This window comes from Aulostomus chinensis, chromosome 8, assembly GCF_037954235.1.
Source record: "Aulostomus chinensis isolate RoL2024-O1b breed Wild chromosome 8, RoL_Achi_v1.0, whole genome shotgun sequence".
Taxonomy (NCBI): Eukaryota; Metazoa; Chordata; class Actinopteri; order Syngnathiformes; family Aulostomidae; genus Aulostomus; species Aulostomus chinensis.
Window position 1 is genome coordinate 1,817,382 of NC_141327.1, and position 17,935 is coordinate 1,835,316.

Consider the following 17,935-nt stretch of genomic DNA (forward strand, 5'->3'; position numbering starts at 1 on the left):
TAGCGTTTTATCTTAGTTTCCATACACCTCCATCTGCTACAGAGGAAAACAACAGGTTTAAATCTATTTTTATTAAAACTTTACTTTTGAAGATATTCTTCAACGATTGCGGTGGAGTCTGACCGGCAGTGAGCCGACACTGCCCCCGTGTGGTCGCAGATGCGCTACTGCGGAGGCAGAAGTGAGCGATTGCTTTTTATTTTGGAGTTTTCACCGGAAGTCCACAGACCGGTACTGTCGACTACCGTAGAAAAAGTCGAGGGGCTTCTATGATATTTGAGTATTTCCTTTTTATTTCACTTAAATGTTATTTATTCACCAATCAAGACAAAAATAAACATTATGTCATATTTAAGGCAAAAAAAAATCACTTCTTACATCCAAATTATAATCATAATCAGTTTTCATGAATTAAATGTAAACAGCAAAACATAAAATAATTACAACAGTGGCTTCATAATGGGTGCTCAAGTTCTAAGTGTTGATGAATATGCCTGTAATTCTCTCGGTTCTGCAACTGCCTTGATTTACAGATTGAATCCTCCTCTGTACAGATGCAGGATAATCGTCCCAGTAAAGATGAAACCAAACACCATCAGAACCCTCAGTGATAATATTTGCTTTTTCAAATGTTTTGTAAATAAAGAACAAAACTACATATGTTTACGTATTCCCAAAATGCAACAATCATATGAACTTGTTTTCATACAGATTATATTAACATGGGTAATTTTCACCCATCAGCTAAATCAGCTGTAAGATATCTGACACTGGCACACACAAAAAAACAGTATTGTGCATCCATTCCCTTCTTTTTTGAAATTTCACCCGAGCAACAGTCCTCAACACAACGGTTTGGAATTTGGAAAACATAGGTACAGGAAATGGCTGCACAGTGGAGCAGGGGTCAGCACTGTGGCCTCACAGCAAGAAGGGTCCGGGTTGGAGTCCCGGCTCGGGCGTGGGATCTTCCTGTGTGAGTCTCCATGTTCTCCCTGTTCCTGCTGGGTTCTCTCTGGTACTCCAGCTTCCTCCCACAGTCCAAAGACATCAAGAGGGGACGAGGCTGATTGATACTCTAAATTGACCGTAGGTGTGATTGTGAGTGTGAATGGTTGTCTGTCTCTGTGTGTTGGCCCTGTGATGGACTGGTGACCTGTCCAGGGTGAACCCCGCCTCTCGCCCGTAGATGCTGGGATAGGCTCCAGCCCCCGCGACCCTTACTAGTAAGGAATAAGTGGAAGATGACGATGGATGGATGGAGTTCCAGGAAATGTCTGACCTTTTTGCTTGAGTAATTACTATTGCTTATTGTTCTCTGGTTAATAAACGTCACCCAGGACAGTTCGTAGTAGAATAATTTAGAAACATACAGGGACAGGAAGAGGTATGAATAATTGTTACTTCTCAAGCACATTAATCAAAACTGAATATACATGTAGATGATGACATCCCCCCACCCAGTGCCAGAATCATACACTTGTGGGTCAGAACACTTGACTGTCTGCAGCACTTCATGGTCGTGTCAATGGCACACCGGCTTCACCGAAGAGAAGGAAGGAGAAGCAGAGATGAATAAAGAGAAGGATGAGAGTGGTTACTCGCCTCTGTCAAGGAAAACCTCGCCTGAGCCTGAGGAAGAGGAACAGGAAGAGGAAGGTGTCAGGAATATGTCTGACAAAGCAGAGGCTCGAGCAACAATGTTGGGGGAGTGAGTTTGTGTCCACTGTTGTCTGACACAAGACAGATTACCAATTATAGATCAAAGTAAAAGTCTCCCTCTTTTCCACGTGAAGTATTTCTAGGAAGTCATCAAAGACCCCACACTGAGTGGGGAGTGCAGAGGGAGGGAGGACACAGATGACTGCTTCCTGTTTGGACGGTCCCGCCCTGCGTTGTTCCCGCTCCCTCTGGCACCTGCTGGTTCATGTCAACCTGATGCTCCCTCAGCCGGCTCATAACGACCGGAGCTCAGGTGAGGTGCATTGGTCTGGACCGCTGGGTCCCAATGAGGGGGAGCGGTGGCCAAACCAGGGCCTGCCAGTCTCGCCTCTCAAACCTTTTGTCCATGATGAAGGTGTTGAGTATTTTTTGTAACGATGTGAGTCAAGCTGCAAATCATCAAGTGCGCTTTAATCAGCTTACATCGTCTAAAACTAGAAGATCCTGTTGACCGGAACACTGCAGTCGTAATGTATAAGACAGAGGAACACATCAGCACTCAGCATCCAGGAGCTGCTCAGAGGGAGAGAGCCAGTACACACCGCCAGGAACACGCATGTTCAAAGACACCATCCATCCATGTTTTCCCTCTTCTCCTGTTGAGGGTGGTGGGGGTGGAGCCTATCCCAGCAGCCTTCCCCCTGGACAGGTCACCAGTCCATGGCAGGGCCAACACATAGAGACAGACAACCATTGGCTCTCCCAGCCACGCCTACGGTCAATTTAGAGTCTGGATTAACCTGGTCCCTCTTGATGTCTTTGGACTGTGGAGGAAGCTGGAGTACCAGAGAGAACCCAGCAGGAACAGGGAGAACATGGAGACTCACCCAGAAAGACCCCGTGCTGCAGCCGGGGCTCCACCCACAACCTTCTTGCTGGGGGCCACAGTGAGGACCACTGCTCCACCGACATATCAATATTATAACCTAAATATTCTATAAAGTATGAAAGTTCCCAAACCGTTTTTTTATGTCCTTGTGCTGTTTTATAGTTAAAATGTGCTGAGATCAGTTGAATCTGCACCTAAAAGCTGTTTGACAGGAGCAGCAGCAGGCACGGGCCTCCTGGAGGAGCTCTGGGCCTGCTGTTGGAGCTCCTCCAGGAGGCCCGTCCAGACTACAAGTGAGACATGGGAGCCTTCAGTTCTTGGCGTTTAAATCATTTTGCGTGTTTGTTCTTTGTATGTTGGCAGGTTCTTCCTCGGCGTGTGGACGGGTCTTAAGCCGTCCCTGTCCTTCTCACCTGTAGACACATCTGAGGTCTCGTCATCGTCAGTTGACAAGATGGAAAAATGCTTTAATAATAAAACCTTAATTTGTTCCGCAGTGGGGAAATGTACATTGCTGCAGCAGCTAAAGGTGGACAGGATAACAAACAGAGCAAATAAAGAGCAACGGTGAAAATCTACCAAAACAATGAGCAAAGTGTGGTCAAGAAGAGCAGCAGTGATGACAGTATTTTCATTGCACAGTCCAGTCTTGAACAATGGTGTCCAGTAGTCACTGAGAGCAGCGGTGACTGGACCGTCTGACAGCTGCAGGGAGGAAGACCTGCCATGCGGCTCCTTCACACAGGTGGGGGGAAGGAGCCGGTCACTGAAGGGGAGTTCCACTCACACCCATCTCCTGCAGTTCTTCTGTCACCTCAGTGACTGGTCAGATGTTCCCTCCAGGTACTGATGAGTGTCCAGGGCTTTGAGCTCAGTCAGGACTCGTCCCTCTGACTTCAGCTGCTGAGGCTGACACTGTGGAGGACACACAACAGTCGCTCTGATTCGCCTCTGCACTAGTTACCTCGGCTAGTTACATTAGTTACCTGGTTACATCCACGTGTGCTCAACAACATATACAACAATGAGCATCTCTGCCCCCCCAGGTTCTCCGACCGTCCAGACACCCACTGGTCTTCAGCGTGTGTTGGATCCTGTCACAGCTGTCGGAGGTCAGGGCGGAGCAGCTCATGACAAAAACAGGCGGTGCAGGAGGGCAGGAAGTAAATCTGGAATAAAACAGGAAGTAATCTTGACTGGTTCAGGCAGCTTTGAGCATCCGGGCCGGTTTTCCTAGAGAAGACCTTTCAAAGAGACTTAGCCAGGATTGGTCTGGTGTCATTTACACCTCCTCTGTGGGACGACTGGTCTGCACTGAACGGAACCGTGCGTTCTCCACCAGCTGACCCGACAGCAGTTTGAACGACTCACACTAATTAAATTAACTACAAAGTCAAGGCCGTTTATTTGGTGATGACTCGCCGCTTGTGGCCACTGGGCTGTCCCGAGGTGTTTTGTGTCTACTTGTGCAGGACACGGGTGCGAGTGACGACCTTCATGATGGTACTGTTCCCTTTAGCCGGGCCACAGGCCTGGTATCATGTGCATCGGCACACTGGAGTGGCTGAATAGAACACGACCGCCATTCTCATCAGTCACACCTTTGCTTGCCTGCAGTGGGAGGAGCCACGCGCTCCTTCGGACAGCTCACGTCATACCTGAGGAGGTCAGCGTGAAAGTGTCAGCCTGTGTGGCAGGAGCTCACCTGTCTGCACAAGTGGGCGGTGCAAAGGTCATCTAGGTCAGACTGGTGTTCCTCCCCTGGTGTGGGAGGTGAACTCTGCTCCTCCCTGATCTCCTCAGTGTCCAGGGCGCCGGGAGGAGGCGTGTACGAGATGCAGTATTTGACAAAATACTGGTTTATTCATTAAAGTAGGTGAACGATGCAAGTGTGGTACCTGCCTGGGGCTCTTCAGGAGGGCGGGGCCAGTTTCAGTGGAAGCAGGTGACGGCTGGAGGTCATGTACCTGTTGTGTCACTGATTAACTCGAACTAATCTCTTACATCAATTTAAGTTTTGACGGCTTTTGAAATAAATCAGTTCACATCATTTTTTGTGAATGTGTGGAGGAATGAATGGATAAATGAGTGGGGTTTCTTTCTCTTCCCAAATCAGCTGCTTTGCTTTAAAAGCAGGTCAAAGGTGACGCACACGCCAGCGTCTGTGGATCGCAGCATCCCGGGATGTAATGCCGTCCATCGATCGTTACCTGGGAGCGCCGCTGTCCCGCTGCCTGACAAACACACTGCTGGGGTTGTTTGATGAGCTCCAGTTATTTGAACATGACGTTCCTCAGGTTCCTTTGGCGCCGCCTTAGTGAACACAGACTTTTGGGTTCACGTCAAAGGCCTGGTAGAATCTGAAGGTGGTTGTGTGGTTAAAATGCCTTGGACTTGCGTCCAACTGTCTCCTCAGCCTCGTCCAGCCACCCTGCAGCCGCCAGGCTGCCCGTTGAAAGCAGGAAATTAGAACCAGTCACCACTGAGCCTCCAGGCTGGAGGAGCACCGGGTAAACAGCATCCAGGACCAGGACGTGAGGACCAGGATGTGAGGACCAGGACGTGAGGACCAGGATGTAAGAGGATCAGGACATGAGAGGGCCAGGATGTGCGGACCAGGACGTGAGAGGACCAGGACGTGAGGACCAGGATGTGAGGACCAGGACGTGAGGACCAGGATGTGAGGACCAGGACGTGAGGACCAGGATTTAAGAGGACCAGGATGTAAGAGGACCAGGATGTGAGAGGATCAGGACATGAGAGGGCCAGGATTTAAGAGGACCAGGATGTAAGAGGTCCAGGACGTAAAAGGACCAGGATGTGAGAGGACCAGGACGTAAGAGGACCAGGATGTAAGAGGACCAGGACGAGAGAGGACCAGGATGTGCGGACCAGGACGTGAGAGGACCAGGATGTAAGAGGATCAGGACATGAGAGGGCCAGGATGTGCGGACCAGGACGTGAGAGAACCAGGACGTGAGAGGGCCAGGATGTGCGGACCAGGACATGAAAGGACCAGGACCAGACAGAAATTAAAAGACAGATAACGGATCAAATGTTTGCAACTTCACATTTCAAATATCAGATGATTTATTGAGACTTTAAAACATGTAAGATTTCTGGACCTGTCCCCGGTCTCTGTCTTAGCCTGTCCCTGGTGCTGGGACTGGTCCCAGTCCTGTCGCTAATCCTGGTCTTTTTATTTTAAAAAACTGTATCCCTGATTTTTGTAACCCAATTTCTCCGGCACACCCGGTGCCACTTTGCTAGGAGTCCTGGGCGCTACCTTTGGCTTACAGACACTACCGATCTCTGCCAAGCTGGGGAGAGCCCAGAACTGGACTCATGCACCCCCCTATGCACGGCAGACCGCTTCTTGTCACAAGACAGGGGGGACTTTCACCAGTAGGACGTAGCGCGTGGGAGGACCAAATTATTCCCACCGTTTCTTTTCCCCTGGTGGACCAGGAGGTGCTGTAGTGACCAGGATTGTTGTGTGTTTTTGTGAGGGTTCCTGGACAGGAAACCCCTGGAGACACAGGGACAACATGGAGGGCCCTTTAGACGCCCCCAAGGAGGAGGAGAAGACACGCACGCAGCGCCCACAGCGTCCTCTGAGGGAATCAAACACGACCTTCTAGCTGTGACCTAATCCTGGTCCTGTACCCAGTCCAGTTCCTGTTCCTGGTCTTGGTCTTGGTCTTGGTCTTGGTCTAGGTCCTGGGCCTGTTCCTGGTCTTGGTCTTGGTCATGTTCCTGGTCCTGGTCGGTCTCTGGTAAACAGCCTTTTATGAACAAGAATTATTTGTGTAACTGAATGCGCACGTGAATGCTGCGTCACGGACAGGGACGCCCCCAAACTGCTGCAAGTGGCGATTGGCTGTGTGTGTGTGTGTGTGTGTGTGTGTGTGTGTGTGTGTGTGTGTGTGTGTGTGTGTGTGTGTGTGTGTGTGTGTGTGTGTGTGTGTCGTCACCTCTGGAGGGAAGGCTCAGTAGCGCTGAGACAGTGTCGGTCGAGAGCTCCTCGACATGGACGCCGCTGAAGTTAAGACGTCGCTGAAAACCTCGGAGGCTCTGGAGGAGCTGAAGGAGGACTTGAAGGCAGCAGAAGCGGCTTCTTCTGCGGGGGGCCGGGGGTCCTGTCTGAGGCGGCTGGGGGGCTTCGTCCCGCCGGTCTATCGGAAAGAGCTGGTCCAACTTTTCAAGCTAGCGGGACCGGTGGTAAGTTGAGACGCGGCACGCGCGGAGCTGTGTCATCCTAGGTACCGGAACCTACTGTGTCCCACCTGTCTCCTCCTGTGTCCCTCTGTGTCCCACCTGTCTCCTCCTGTGTCCCGCTTGTCTCCTCCTGTGTCCCACCTGTCTCCTCCTGTGTCCCTCTGTGTCCCACCTGTCTCCTCCTGTGTCCCACCTGTCTCCTCCTGTGTCCCTCTGTGTCCCACCTGTCTCCTCCTGTGTCCCACCTGTCTCCTCCTGTGTCCCACTTGTCTCCTCCTGTGTCCCACCTGTCTCCTCCTGTGTCCCACCTGTCTCCTCCTGTGTCCCACTTGTCTCCTCCTGTGTCCCACCTGTCTCCTCCTGTGTCCCACCTGTCTCCTCCTGGGTTCTCCTGCAGCTACTCTGCATAGTTTGGACACATATGTGGACAGTGTTGGGGTACCTTGATCTAATACTTCTGGGTGGTGATATTACACGTCTCTACTAATGATAACTAGTACTGTGACAGTAACTGCATCCAGCAGCTCGTTGAAATGAACCCAGAGTTTCTGAGTAACGTTCCCGGGAATCACTATGAGGCGGGAATCTTCCCTCTCAGAGGTGTTAGAATCCAGCCTGGAATGCCGCAGACTCCCAGGAGTCTTTGAACAATAAATCCTTCATGACACTGAACGCACTTGTGAGGGTTGACCTGCTCCTCAGCACTGGTTCACTGTCCGTCATTGTTGATGTCTATAATTTATCATGTGACGCCTGGGACGGGGACGCAGGAAGCAGTCAGCAGCGTGCAAGGAGCCCTGGATAGGAGTTTGGTTTGGGATTCCTGTGTTTTCATTTGCTGACGTGCTTTATTGATCCTTTAAATGTGATGACAACATTTATAGGTACGTTAACACGGCTCCAACTCAGGATTCACAAGTCACTACCAGGTGACCTGATCATACACGCGTCTAGTTAATGATGACTAGTAAAGACCAGTAGCCACTCTGGTTAAAGACATCTTCCAGATCATTTTGCCAAGTCCTGATTTCAGTTTGAGGCATCTGGTTCAAAGAATAGTAGAGCTCTTAATTCAGATTTATGATCACACACACACACACACTCACACACACACACACACACACACACACACACACACACACACACACACACACACAGTAATCACTAACCGCTCTGCCAGCGGGGGTGAGAAGGTGTGCTTGCTGGACTCTGAACAGCCGATGTTTCACGGCTGCTGGTTTACTGTGAACCTCGTCCGTGAGTTCCCGGCTGAACCGTCAGGTCCTGAAATGAGAGCCGGGTTAATCACCTGTGCTTGCATGAGAACTGACACCAGCCATGTGTTTGTTGTTGTGCTCCAGGTCATTTCCCAGTTGATGGTGTTCATGATCAGTTTCGTCAGCACCGTGTTTTGTGGTCATCTCGGCAAAACGGAGCTGGCAGGAGTGTCGCTGTCCATCGCGGTGAGGAGCCGTTCTCAGTCGCTGACATCCCAGCCGACGGGCGCCAGAGTGGAACCAGACGGCGCTCTGAACGCTCCAAATCCTAAAATAATCAATACATAGGGATCCAGCAGACTTAGGGAGTATTTCACCCCCACCCTCAGCAGTGATTTACAGTGGAGTTCAACTGTTCATGTCTGTGGACGGCTGCTGCTGGTGTGCTGAATCCCTGATATCTGTGTCTGTGGTTGCAGGTGGTTAACGTCACTGGTATTTCCATTGGCACTGGCTTGTCGTTGACATGTGACACCCTCATATCTCAGGTAGCGTCATCAACCCTCGCTTTGTTTCTCTAACCAAGAGCATCTCACGCCTCCTCCAGCTGGGTCCCAGGTTGTTCTGGATCTCCTTACCCAGCAGCAACACAGGGCTTTTGTATCGGGTTAGTTTTCTTTGACCGGGTTGTGGTGTGGCTGTGTGTCTCTGGTTCACGCAGACGTATGGGAGCGGTAACTTGAAGCGTGTAGGTGTGATCCTCCAGAGGGGGGTTCTGATTCTGCTGCTGGCCTGTTTCCCCTGCTGGGCGATCCTCATCAACACAGAACCTCTCCTCCTCGCTGTCAGACAGAGCCCAGAGGTCGCCAGGTCAGTCACCATTCCATCCCCGAAACAACACTCACCCTCAGTATCTCCACCGGCGACGCCGTGGATTTGTGGTCACATCCAGACACACAGATACACACATTTATGAGGGACTCATCAGCCGAGGGCCAGGAAATCCAAACATTGAGCTGAAAGAAGCTTCAGGGGCTTTGTGGAGTGGAGAATTAGCAGCGGCCGGTCGTCTTGTTGTGTCAGATATCACAGCTGAAGCCACCCTTAGTGTGTGACTACCGTGCACAACAATAGCAGCCTGCTAGTGTGTTTCTAACCAGCTTCCAGGAGGATGAGGTGGTGCTCACAAGCACAGCGTGCTGCCTTCCTGGAGTTGGAAGAGGAAGGTCAGAGGAGGGTGGGGGGGGGGGGGGGGGGGGACTGCAGGGCCAGTACAACATAAACGAGGATTTTTCTCTTTGAATGCAGCGTGACTCTTTAATAAATCTGGAATGGAGCATTGTAGGTCCCCTTAAACCACCAGGATCAACCCTGTGGGATGAGTTATTCAATTCGGGAACATGATATTCTCACCGATGCATCACAGCCTCCTACCTGGCATCAGACTTTCTCTGTCTCTAAATTATCGCACTATTATCAGTAGGAGGGCTTGAATTCTGCTGTGGCGTCAGTGGAGGAAATGACCCTTTCCCTCAGTCAGCCTCAGTCCAGCTCTTCAGTGTTGTGGAGGTGTTTCTGGTGGTTCTCTGGTCTCACTAAGAAACAGGATGACAAACCAGTGGAGACGATGCTGAGGGCTCAGGTGGCCGGCTGGCTGGATTAGCCAGGTTTCACGGGCTGCTGGAGGGGATGAATGATTTACTGTTACATGTGTCTTCATTTGGGAGCTGAACAAGAGCCAAGAGACGCTGGCACAGTGGGTCACAGTTCGTTGCAGTGGCCATGAACTTGACAACTCTGAGGTTACGCGTATGGAGATGAAGTACTGGACAGAAGAGTGTCCCTGTTAATATTGTGAAGTTGATTTTTAACAGGAAGCTCAGCCTCCAAGTGTTTCTCAATGACTCACCAACAGGAGCCTTGAGCCCAGAGACCTTTTTTCCCTCCTGCATTTATTCTGTGTGACTCCAGAATGTAGACAGAGCCAGCCACGTACATTTAGCTGGAAGCTAGGAGAGACGGCTAACAATAGATAAGCTGTCCAAAAATGTCACAACGATTTAATGCAGGTGGGGAAAATGCACCTGATGTCCTTAATTTGAGCGAGAGTGCTGCTGATGAGTTGTCCTTCATACTTTGACGCTCGCCCTTGGTCTCCTGCTCCGCAGCCTCTCTCAGCTCTACGTGAAGATCTTCATGCCTGCTCTCCCTGTGAGTCCACACTCTGGCGTCAGGTATCCACTCTTTGCTCGGTCACTACTCTTTAGCTCTGATCAGCTCCGTCCGTCCTCAGGCTGCCTTCATGTACCAGCTGCAGGGAAGGTATCTTCAGAATCAGGTGCAGTTTCGCCGACGTCAAACATGATGATACAGGATGGGATGGCAGGGATGAAGGCGAAAGTCACGACCAGATGGTGCTGTTTGTCTTCCAGGGGATTATTTGGCCTCAGGTGGTAACAGGAGCGGTAGGAAATGTCCTCAACGCTGTCATCAACTACGTCTTCCTCTACTATCTGGAATTGGGGGTTGCGTGAGTTTTCCTGCATCTTAACAGTGTAACTTATTCCGGTTACAGGATATTTGTATGAGACCTGTCTTTGTCACCGCTATTTTAAAAGTTCTACCAGTGTTTGGACTCAAAGTGTGAACAGCGTCTGGTTCTACCTGCCAGGAAGTGAATGTCTCTTTTCTTCTTCTTGAAGGGGATCTGCAGCAGCCAACGCCATCTCCCAGTATGTGCTGGCCGTGGTCTTATTCATGTATATTTGCTGGAGGGGACTGCACAAGGCCACGTGGGGGGGTCAGTTCTCCTCTCCTCTCATCCTGAAACGCAGTATTGATAGAAAAGCTGGATTCTGTGCTCTGATTGGATTGGCTGCTTTCACCTGTTTCCTCACAGCAGTGGCAGCATCTTCTCCGCACGCACGTTGGCGTTCCGCCACTGTGGTCTGACGCTCCGGCGTGTAATGTTTGTTTGAATGAGTAACTGTGTGTCACTGTGTAACGGCGTGGAGAGGAGAGGCTACAGAGCTCATCTTTGAGGAATTGGGGTTATTGAGTGATCTCCTCGCCTCATCATAGGGATTCAGTGTCTCATCTGATTAAATGAAAGGTCGCTCTGTATTTCACCATCTCTCTGGACGGCTGGACTCTGACCTTCAGGTTGGTCCCTGGACTGCCTCCAGGAGTGGGGCCCCTTCGTGCAGCTGGCCATCCCCAGCATGCTCATGCTGTGCCTGGAGTGGTGGATGTTTGAGGTGGGAGGGTTCCTTGCCGGCGTCATCAGCGAGGCGGAGCTGGGAGCTCAGTCGATAACCTATGAGCTGGCGGTTGTAGCTTACATGGTGAGATGAAGGGTGAATTCATCATAAACGCTGCAGCCGGAGCAGCCAGTGACGCCGCTTTCCTTCACAGTTCCCGATGGGATTCTCTGCTGCTGCGAGCGTCCGGGTCGGGAATGCCCTCGGTGCAGGAAACATCAAGCAAGCCAAGCTGTCCAGCAAAGTTCCCATCATCTCTGCCTGTAAGATGTCGAACAGGTTACTGCAGAACATGCACAGAACAAACAGGCTCTCTGCATGATGAGGTCACGCGTTGGGTCACGTACACGAGCCGTTCGTCCTCTGAGGTCTCGTCCAACGCAGACAAACTCTTGCTTCTGCTGACATGGCAGAAAATACACAGCTAGAGCTCCGACCCCCCCACCTCCCCACTGTCCGGACGTTAGTGGCTCTAATGAGAGCTGCAAGCATCAAGTATTTTATAGATACTGTTATTATTAACTTTCTGTATTATTCTCTAACATTTTAATTGACTGTAAGAGCTGACTACAACATCTGGTGCATGGTTCTGTTGTAATTCTATGTCCTCCTCTGTAGCTCTGCTCCTGTACTCACCCGTAAGTGACCTCTGACCTTATATGGACGTTAGCAGCAGGTTTACCTGCTCATGAAGAACAGCTGGCTCTCAGGAGGACAATAGGTTTCATTGTGATGAGGTTAATTCTGTTGCTTGGGAATGAAACATTCGTATGATGAAGAGAACTCTTAGACCGGTGAATGCTAAAACCTCATGAGGACACTTCATCGTGTGTGTGTGTCCCGAAGGAGGAAGTGATGTCAGCGTCTGATAAGTCAAGAATCACAGTGGACATCTGACATGAATCTCTCAGGCGTAAACATGCTTGGTGTGAAGTTTATCTTCAGCGATACGATGACCCCCCTCATACTGACCTCATCCGTTTTATTTCTGTTAACCTCTTGTTCTCTGTTCCTGTCGCAGTCATAACTGCGTGTTTCGTTGGAGCGAGTCTCAGCATCTCCAGGAATGTCATCGGATACATTTTCACCTCGGAGGAGTGAGTCAACGCCCAACCAGACAGTTCCACGTGGAGGTGGTCGTGTCCCTGCTGACTGAGCTCAGTCTGTCCCATCAGGCACCGCTAACTGGGCTTACTGGTTACACATAGCCTCCCCAGTTACAGCTTAACTTATTAGTTGAGAAACAAACTTTAATCTCTGTAGGAGGAGAATGTTTCTGTGGTGTGTTACGTCATGTTACATGTGTCCATGGTCATGAGGGCTGTGCAATGAGTGATAAAACTCCCAATATAATTTTCAGTGACAGGACAGCGATGTTCCAGCCTCTACTACGTCATGCATGACACATCGGGACACGTGGACGTCATAGCAGCTACATTTAGTAGTAGTACATGAATTAGTTGTAGTAGTTGAGTTGCTCACCAGTATTCTGTCTTCTCCATCTTTCAGAGACATTCTTCAGAGGGTGTCAGATGTCATGGTCGTATTCTTCTTCGTGCACCTTGCCGACGCCGTCGCGGTGAGAATCCGTTTCTACAGCAGCTTCCTGACAGAAATAAGAGTTTTTAGGCCCATGAATGTGCGGGGAAGCTGGTTTGAGAACATGTGTGTTTGACATGGACAGGGCGTGGCTGGAGGCGTGCTCAGAGGAGCAGGGAAGCAGCTGATTGGTGCGCTGTGCAACCTGGTGGGTTACTACTTCATCGGCTTCCCCATCGGCGTGTCCTTGATGTTCGCAGCCAAAATGGGCATTGTTGGTAAGATGCAGCCATGAAGATTCGTCATCACATGTCCTGCTCGTGAAGGGAGATTCAGGAAAGCGTCTTTCTCCTCTCAAACAGGACTTTGGACAGGACTTACCGTTTGCGTGGTCATGCAGTCCATTTTCTTCATCACATTTCTCTGCAAACTGGACTGGAAAAAGGCTGCGGATGAGGTGTGTAGCTGCACTGCTCCCACAGCCGCAGCTGGAACCAACTCAGACTAACAACTTCCTTGTCTCTGTCCAGGCCCTTGTGAGAGCCGGAGTCCAGACCAAAGCAGACCAAGAGAAGGAGAACACAGGTGCGTGCTGGCACATTCGCTGGTCGCAGCTGCTCGTCTCTCAAGGTTTAAAGGAAATGTTTGCTTTTAAATCTCTAGACTCGAACCATAACCAGGACCAGGTCACCGCTACTGGGTCCAGCTGTGAGAGCGCCGAGAAGGACCAGGAGGTCCCAGATCAGGCTACCTCTGCTACGACCACAGTGGGAGATGTCCTCTCAGTGACCCAGCTGGTTCTACGGCGTGGGCTGACCTTGGTTGCCATGGTGGTGGTGCTGGTGGCCGGAATCCTGGCTAATCACTTCCTCATGACACTGTTGGATTGATGCGTTAGTGCTTTACCTGCAACTGCAAGCTGTCGGTTTTATAGTTCGAAGTTCTCTTATCAACACTGAGTCGTCACCTGGTCGTGTGAAGGTGTTCAGCTTTTAACCCCCAACCCTCTCACCTGAGTCTGGTTTAGGTGCAGCGCGGCGCCTCGGAGGAACCACATGGCGTAAAAAGTCCTGTGGCCACATGGCGGGTTCATACTTTGATTCCCGTCAAAGTCTCCTGTCATTCCTTGAATTTTTCGGACCATTTTAGCATCGTCTTTTACCATCAGAGGTTCCCACGCTCATGTTTATCGTGATGCTTTTATTCTTGTAGATTTATGTCAGTGCCTGATAGAAACGTTGACCTGCTCCACTCACACACAGAGTCAGCTGTGACACTCTGTAGCAGGGAGGTGGCGCCGGGCTGAAGTTCATTAAAAGTGACAATTTGTAAGCACCTGAACAAGATAGCGCTGGTCAGTGTTGGGACATAATAGCTCTTTGCTCCCTAGGGGGCGATAGTGAGTTACTGTCAGAGGTATTTGGTCAGAGCTGCAGCTGTATCCTAAACCCAGAGTTACACGGCGTGACCAGGAGCCTCTGGAGCTCTTCGCCGTAGCAGCAGCCATCTTGGATGTCCCCTCACGAAGATTATCACCTTTTTCAAGTGTTAAATGGATGCCGGCTCATGCTAAGGAATTTAGCCTCAGTTGGCCTTAGTGGTGTAGGATACAAAGCCCGAGCTTGTTCTTATGAGGGACAAATTGTACCTTTGATGGTCAGCCAAGTGAAGGAAGCTGCGAAAGCCACAGGTAGGAGTGGGAACCAGAGAGACCAGGTGATTGTTACTGGCCAAACCAGCGTAAATAAACCAGCCGCCATAATAAACCCGATGACCTTTACTGTGATTTCATGTTGGAGAAGCTGAAACTTGTTGATTCAACATGAGTGACGTCAGCACGCTTCGGCCAGGTGAGAGGAAACAGCTGTGTGTATAAACCTGCTAATAGCTCAGCTCAGGTAGAGTTAGACAGAAAATTCTATTTTTTGTAAACTGTTTTTTAGATGTTTTGTATTTTCTAAATTTGTAGAAGTTTAAGAGTACACCTCAATATTTTAATGCCTCTGTTAGCGTTTGGAACACAATATGCTGTTGGACTGCCAAATACCAAAGATGTTATGTGAGCATGATGCATAATGCTGCATATTTTCTAAATATAAATAAATAGTTAAATGACAAAGCTGTGGTTGGTGTATGTGTGTACTAATACAGCAGTACTTGTATGAACACAAAATACTGCTTGGGATGTGGTGTTTTACGTCTATGATACAGGACTGGAGGAATGTACGCAGAGTTCAGTTAGCGCTTGTGCAGTTATTCAGAACTTGAATGAAAACGCCATCCATCCATCCCTCCATGTTCCCCCTCTTCTCCTGTTGAGGGTGGTGGGGGTGGAGCCTATCCCAGCAGCCTTCCCCCTGGACAGGTCACCAGTCCATGGCAGGGCCAACACATAGAGACAGACAACCATTGGCTCTCCCAGCCACGCCTACGGTCAATTTAGAGTCTGGATTAACCTGGTCCCCTCTTGATGTCTTTGGACTGTGGAGGAAGCTGGAGTACCAGAGAGAACCCAGCAGGAACAGGGAGAACATGGAGACTCACACAGAAAGACCCCGTGCTGCAGCCGGGGCTCCACCCACAACCCTCTTGCTGGGGGCCACAGTGAGGACCACTGCTCCACCCACAACCCTCTTGCTGGGGCCACAGTGAGGACCACTGCTCCACCCACAACCCTCTTGCTGGGGGCCACAGTGAGGACCACTGCTCCACCCACAACCCTCTTGCTGGGGGCCACAGTGAGGACCACTGCTCCACCCACAACCCTCTTGCTGGGGGCCACAGTGAGGACCACTGCTCCACCGGGCCGCCTCCTGATGAAAAATCATTCTTAACAAATACAAGCGTTTCCAGTGTTGTGGCAGAAAAACATCAACATTTCTTCTTGTGCGTGTTGGCTGTGCAAAGTGAAAACTTCCCTTTTTAGCATTTACTCCCGGTGAGTCAGCTGCCGTTTGACCCAGTTAGAGACAACGATGACACTTCGTTAGTGCACATGATAGAGTAAAGGTTGGTAGGGGGTTAGGGTTCTGGTTCTTCATCCTAATCCACTATGAGAACAGACATTTTAAGTGGTGTGAGCTTCTCTCTTACTTTATTACAAACCGTTGCATGAATTCCTTTAATCTGAAATACAAAAACTAAGTGTTGTTACCTGGTCTGCTCTTTCCCAAGGGTTTTTTTTACTGGTTCATATCAGAGAGGCCACCAGAGGGCGTTGTCTGCCCAGTTAACCTGCTCAGCGTGTACGCGAGTACCTGGATTCATCAGGTACTTTCCAGAAGGATGTAAACGTGAAATTCACAGCAAGGTGTTGATTGATTTCACAGGTACACCTGCTCGACTGCATCCAGTCTTCCTCTCTCTCTCCATCCACTCTTCCTCTCTGCATCCAGTCTTCTTCTCTCCATCCAGTCCTCTTCTCTCCATCCAGTCTTCTTCTCTCCATCCAGTCTTCTTCTCTCCATTCAGTCTTCTTCTCTCCATCCAGTCTTCCTCTCTCCATCCAGTCTTCTTCTCTCCATTCAGTCTTCTTCTCTCCATCCAGTCTTCCTCTCTCCATCCAGTCTTCTTCTCCCCATCCAGTCTTCTTCTCCCCATCCAGTCTTCTTCTCTCCATTCAGTCTTCCTCTCTCCATTCAGTCTTCCTCTCTCCATCCAGTCTTCTTCTCTCCATCCAGTCTTCCTCTCTCCATCCAGTCTTCTTCTCCCCATCCAGTCTTCTTCTCTCCATTCAGTCTTCTTCTCTCCATCCAGTCTTCCTCTCTCCATCCAGTCTTCTTCTCTCCATCGTCTTCCTCTCTCCATCCAGTCTTCCTCTCTCTCTCCATCCAGTCTTCTTCTCCCCATCCAGTCTTCTTCTCCCCATCCAGTCTTCTTCTCTCCATTCAGTCTTCCTCTCTCCATTCAGTCTTCCTCTCTCCATCCAGTCTTCTTCTCTCCATCCAGTCTTCCTCTCTCCATCCAGTCTTCTTCTCCCCATCCAGTCTTCTTCTCTCCATCCAGTCTTCCTCTCTCCATCCAGTCTTCTTCTCTCCATCGTCTTCCTCTCTCCATCCAGTCTTCCTCTCTCCATCCAGTCTTCTTCTCTCCATTCCGTCTTCTTCTCTCCATCGTCTTCTTCTCTCCATCCAGTCTTCCTCTCTCCATCCAGTCTTCTTCTTTCCATCCAGTCTTCTTCTCTCCATCCAGTCTTCCTCTCTCCATTCAGTCTTCTTCTCTCCATCCAGTCTTCCTCTCTCCATCCAGTCCTCTTCTCTCCATCCACTCTTCCTCTCTCCATCCAGTCTTCTTCTCTCCATCCAGTCTTCTTCTCTCCATTCAGTCTTCCTCTCTCCATCCAGTCTTCTTCTCTCCATTCAGTCTTCTTCTCTCCATCCAGTCTTCCTCTCTGCATCCAGTCTTCCTCTCTGCATCCAGTCTTCTTCTCTCCATCCAGTCTTCCTCTCTGCATCCAGTCTTCCTCTCTCCATCCAGTCTTCTTCTCTCCATCCAGTCTTCCTCTCTGCATCCAGTCTTCTTCTCTCCATCCAGTCTTCCTCTCTGCATCCAGTCTTCTTCTCTCCATCCAGTCTTCCTCTCTGCATCCAGTCTTCTTCTCTCCATCCAGTCTTCCTCTCTCCATCCAGTCTTCTTCTCTCCATCCAGTCTTCTTCTCTCCATTCAGTCTTCTTCTCTCCATCGTCTTCTTCTCTCCATCTAGTCTTCCTCTCTGCATCCAGTCTTCCTCTCTCCATCCAGTCTTCTTCTCTCCATTCAGTCTTCTTCTCTCCATCCAGTCTTCCTCTCTCCATCCAGTCTTCTTCTCTCCATCGTCTTCCTCTCTCCATCCAGTCTTCCTCTCTCTCTCCATCCAGTCTTCTTCTCCCCATCCAGTCTTCTTCTCCCCATCCAGTCTTCTTCTCTCCATTCAGTCTTCCTCTCTCCATTCAGTCTTCCTCTCTCCATCCAGTCTTCTTCTCTCCATCCAGTCTTCCTCTCTCCATCCAGTCTTCTTCTCCCCATCCAGTCTTCTTCTCTCCATCCAGTCTTCCTCTCTCCATCCAGTCTTCTTCTCTCCATCGTCTTCCTCTCTCCATCCAGTCTTCCTCTCTCCATCCAGTCTTCCTCTCTCCATCCAGTCTTCTTCTCTCCATTCCGTCTTCTTCTCT

General features: G+C 50.1%; 1 protein-coding gene across 4 annotated transcripts; it reads left to right on the top strand.

Annotated features, from left to right (window-relative positions):
* The first annotated feature begins 6,179 nt into the window (after positions 1 to 6,179).
* LOC147256801 (multidrug and toxin extrusion protein 1-like) lies at positions 6,180 to 14,904 on the top strand. 4 transcript variants are annotated; one of them, XM_086210401.1, is made up of 17 exons: positions 6,180 to 6,327; positions 6,534 to 6,772; positions 8,131 to 8,232; positions 8,466 to 8,534; positions 8,708 to 8,856; positions 10,155 to 10,197; positions 10,280 to 10,324; positions 10,419 to 10,516; positions 10,689 to 10,786; positions 11,149 to 11,330; positions 11,401 to 11,509; positions 12,268 to 12,343; positions 12,756 to 12,825; positions 12,931 to 13,063; positions 13,148 to 13,242; positions 13,316 to 13,370; positions 13,449 to 14,904. In XM_086210401.1, exons 2-17 carry the CDS (start codon positions 6,581 to 6,583, stop codon positions 13,673 to 13,675), a joined length of 1,743 nt encoding a protein of 580 aa, XP_086066527.1. In that variant the 5' UTR covers positions 6,180 to 6,327; positions 6,534 to 6,580; the 3' UTR covers positions 13,676 to 14,904. The 4 variants fall into 4 exon arrangements, 2 of the variants coding, with proteins under 2 accessions (XP_086066527.1, XP_086066526.1); XR_015117511.1 differs by lacking the exon at positions 6,180 to 6,327 and having other exon boundaries at positions 6,381 to 6,772; positions 11,401 to 11,525; positions 12,268 to 12,379; positions 13,449 to 13,537; XR_015117512.1 differs by lacking the exon at positions 6,180 to 6,327 and having other exon boundaries at positions 6,383 to 6,772; positions 11,401 to 11,525; positions 13,449 to 13,537.
* The last annotated feature ends 3,031 nt before the right edge of the window (positions 14,905 to 17,935 follow it).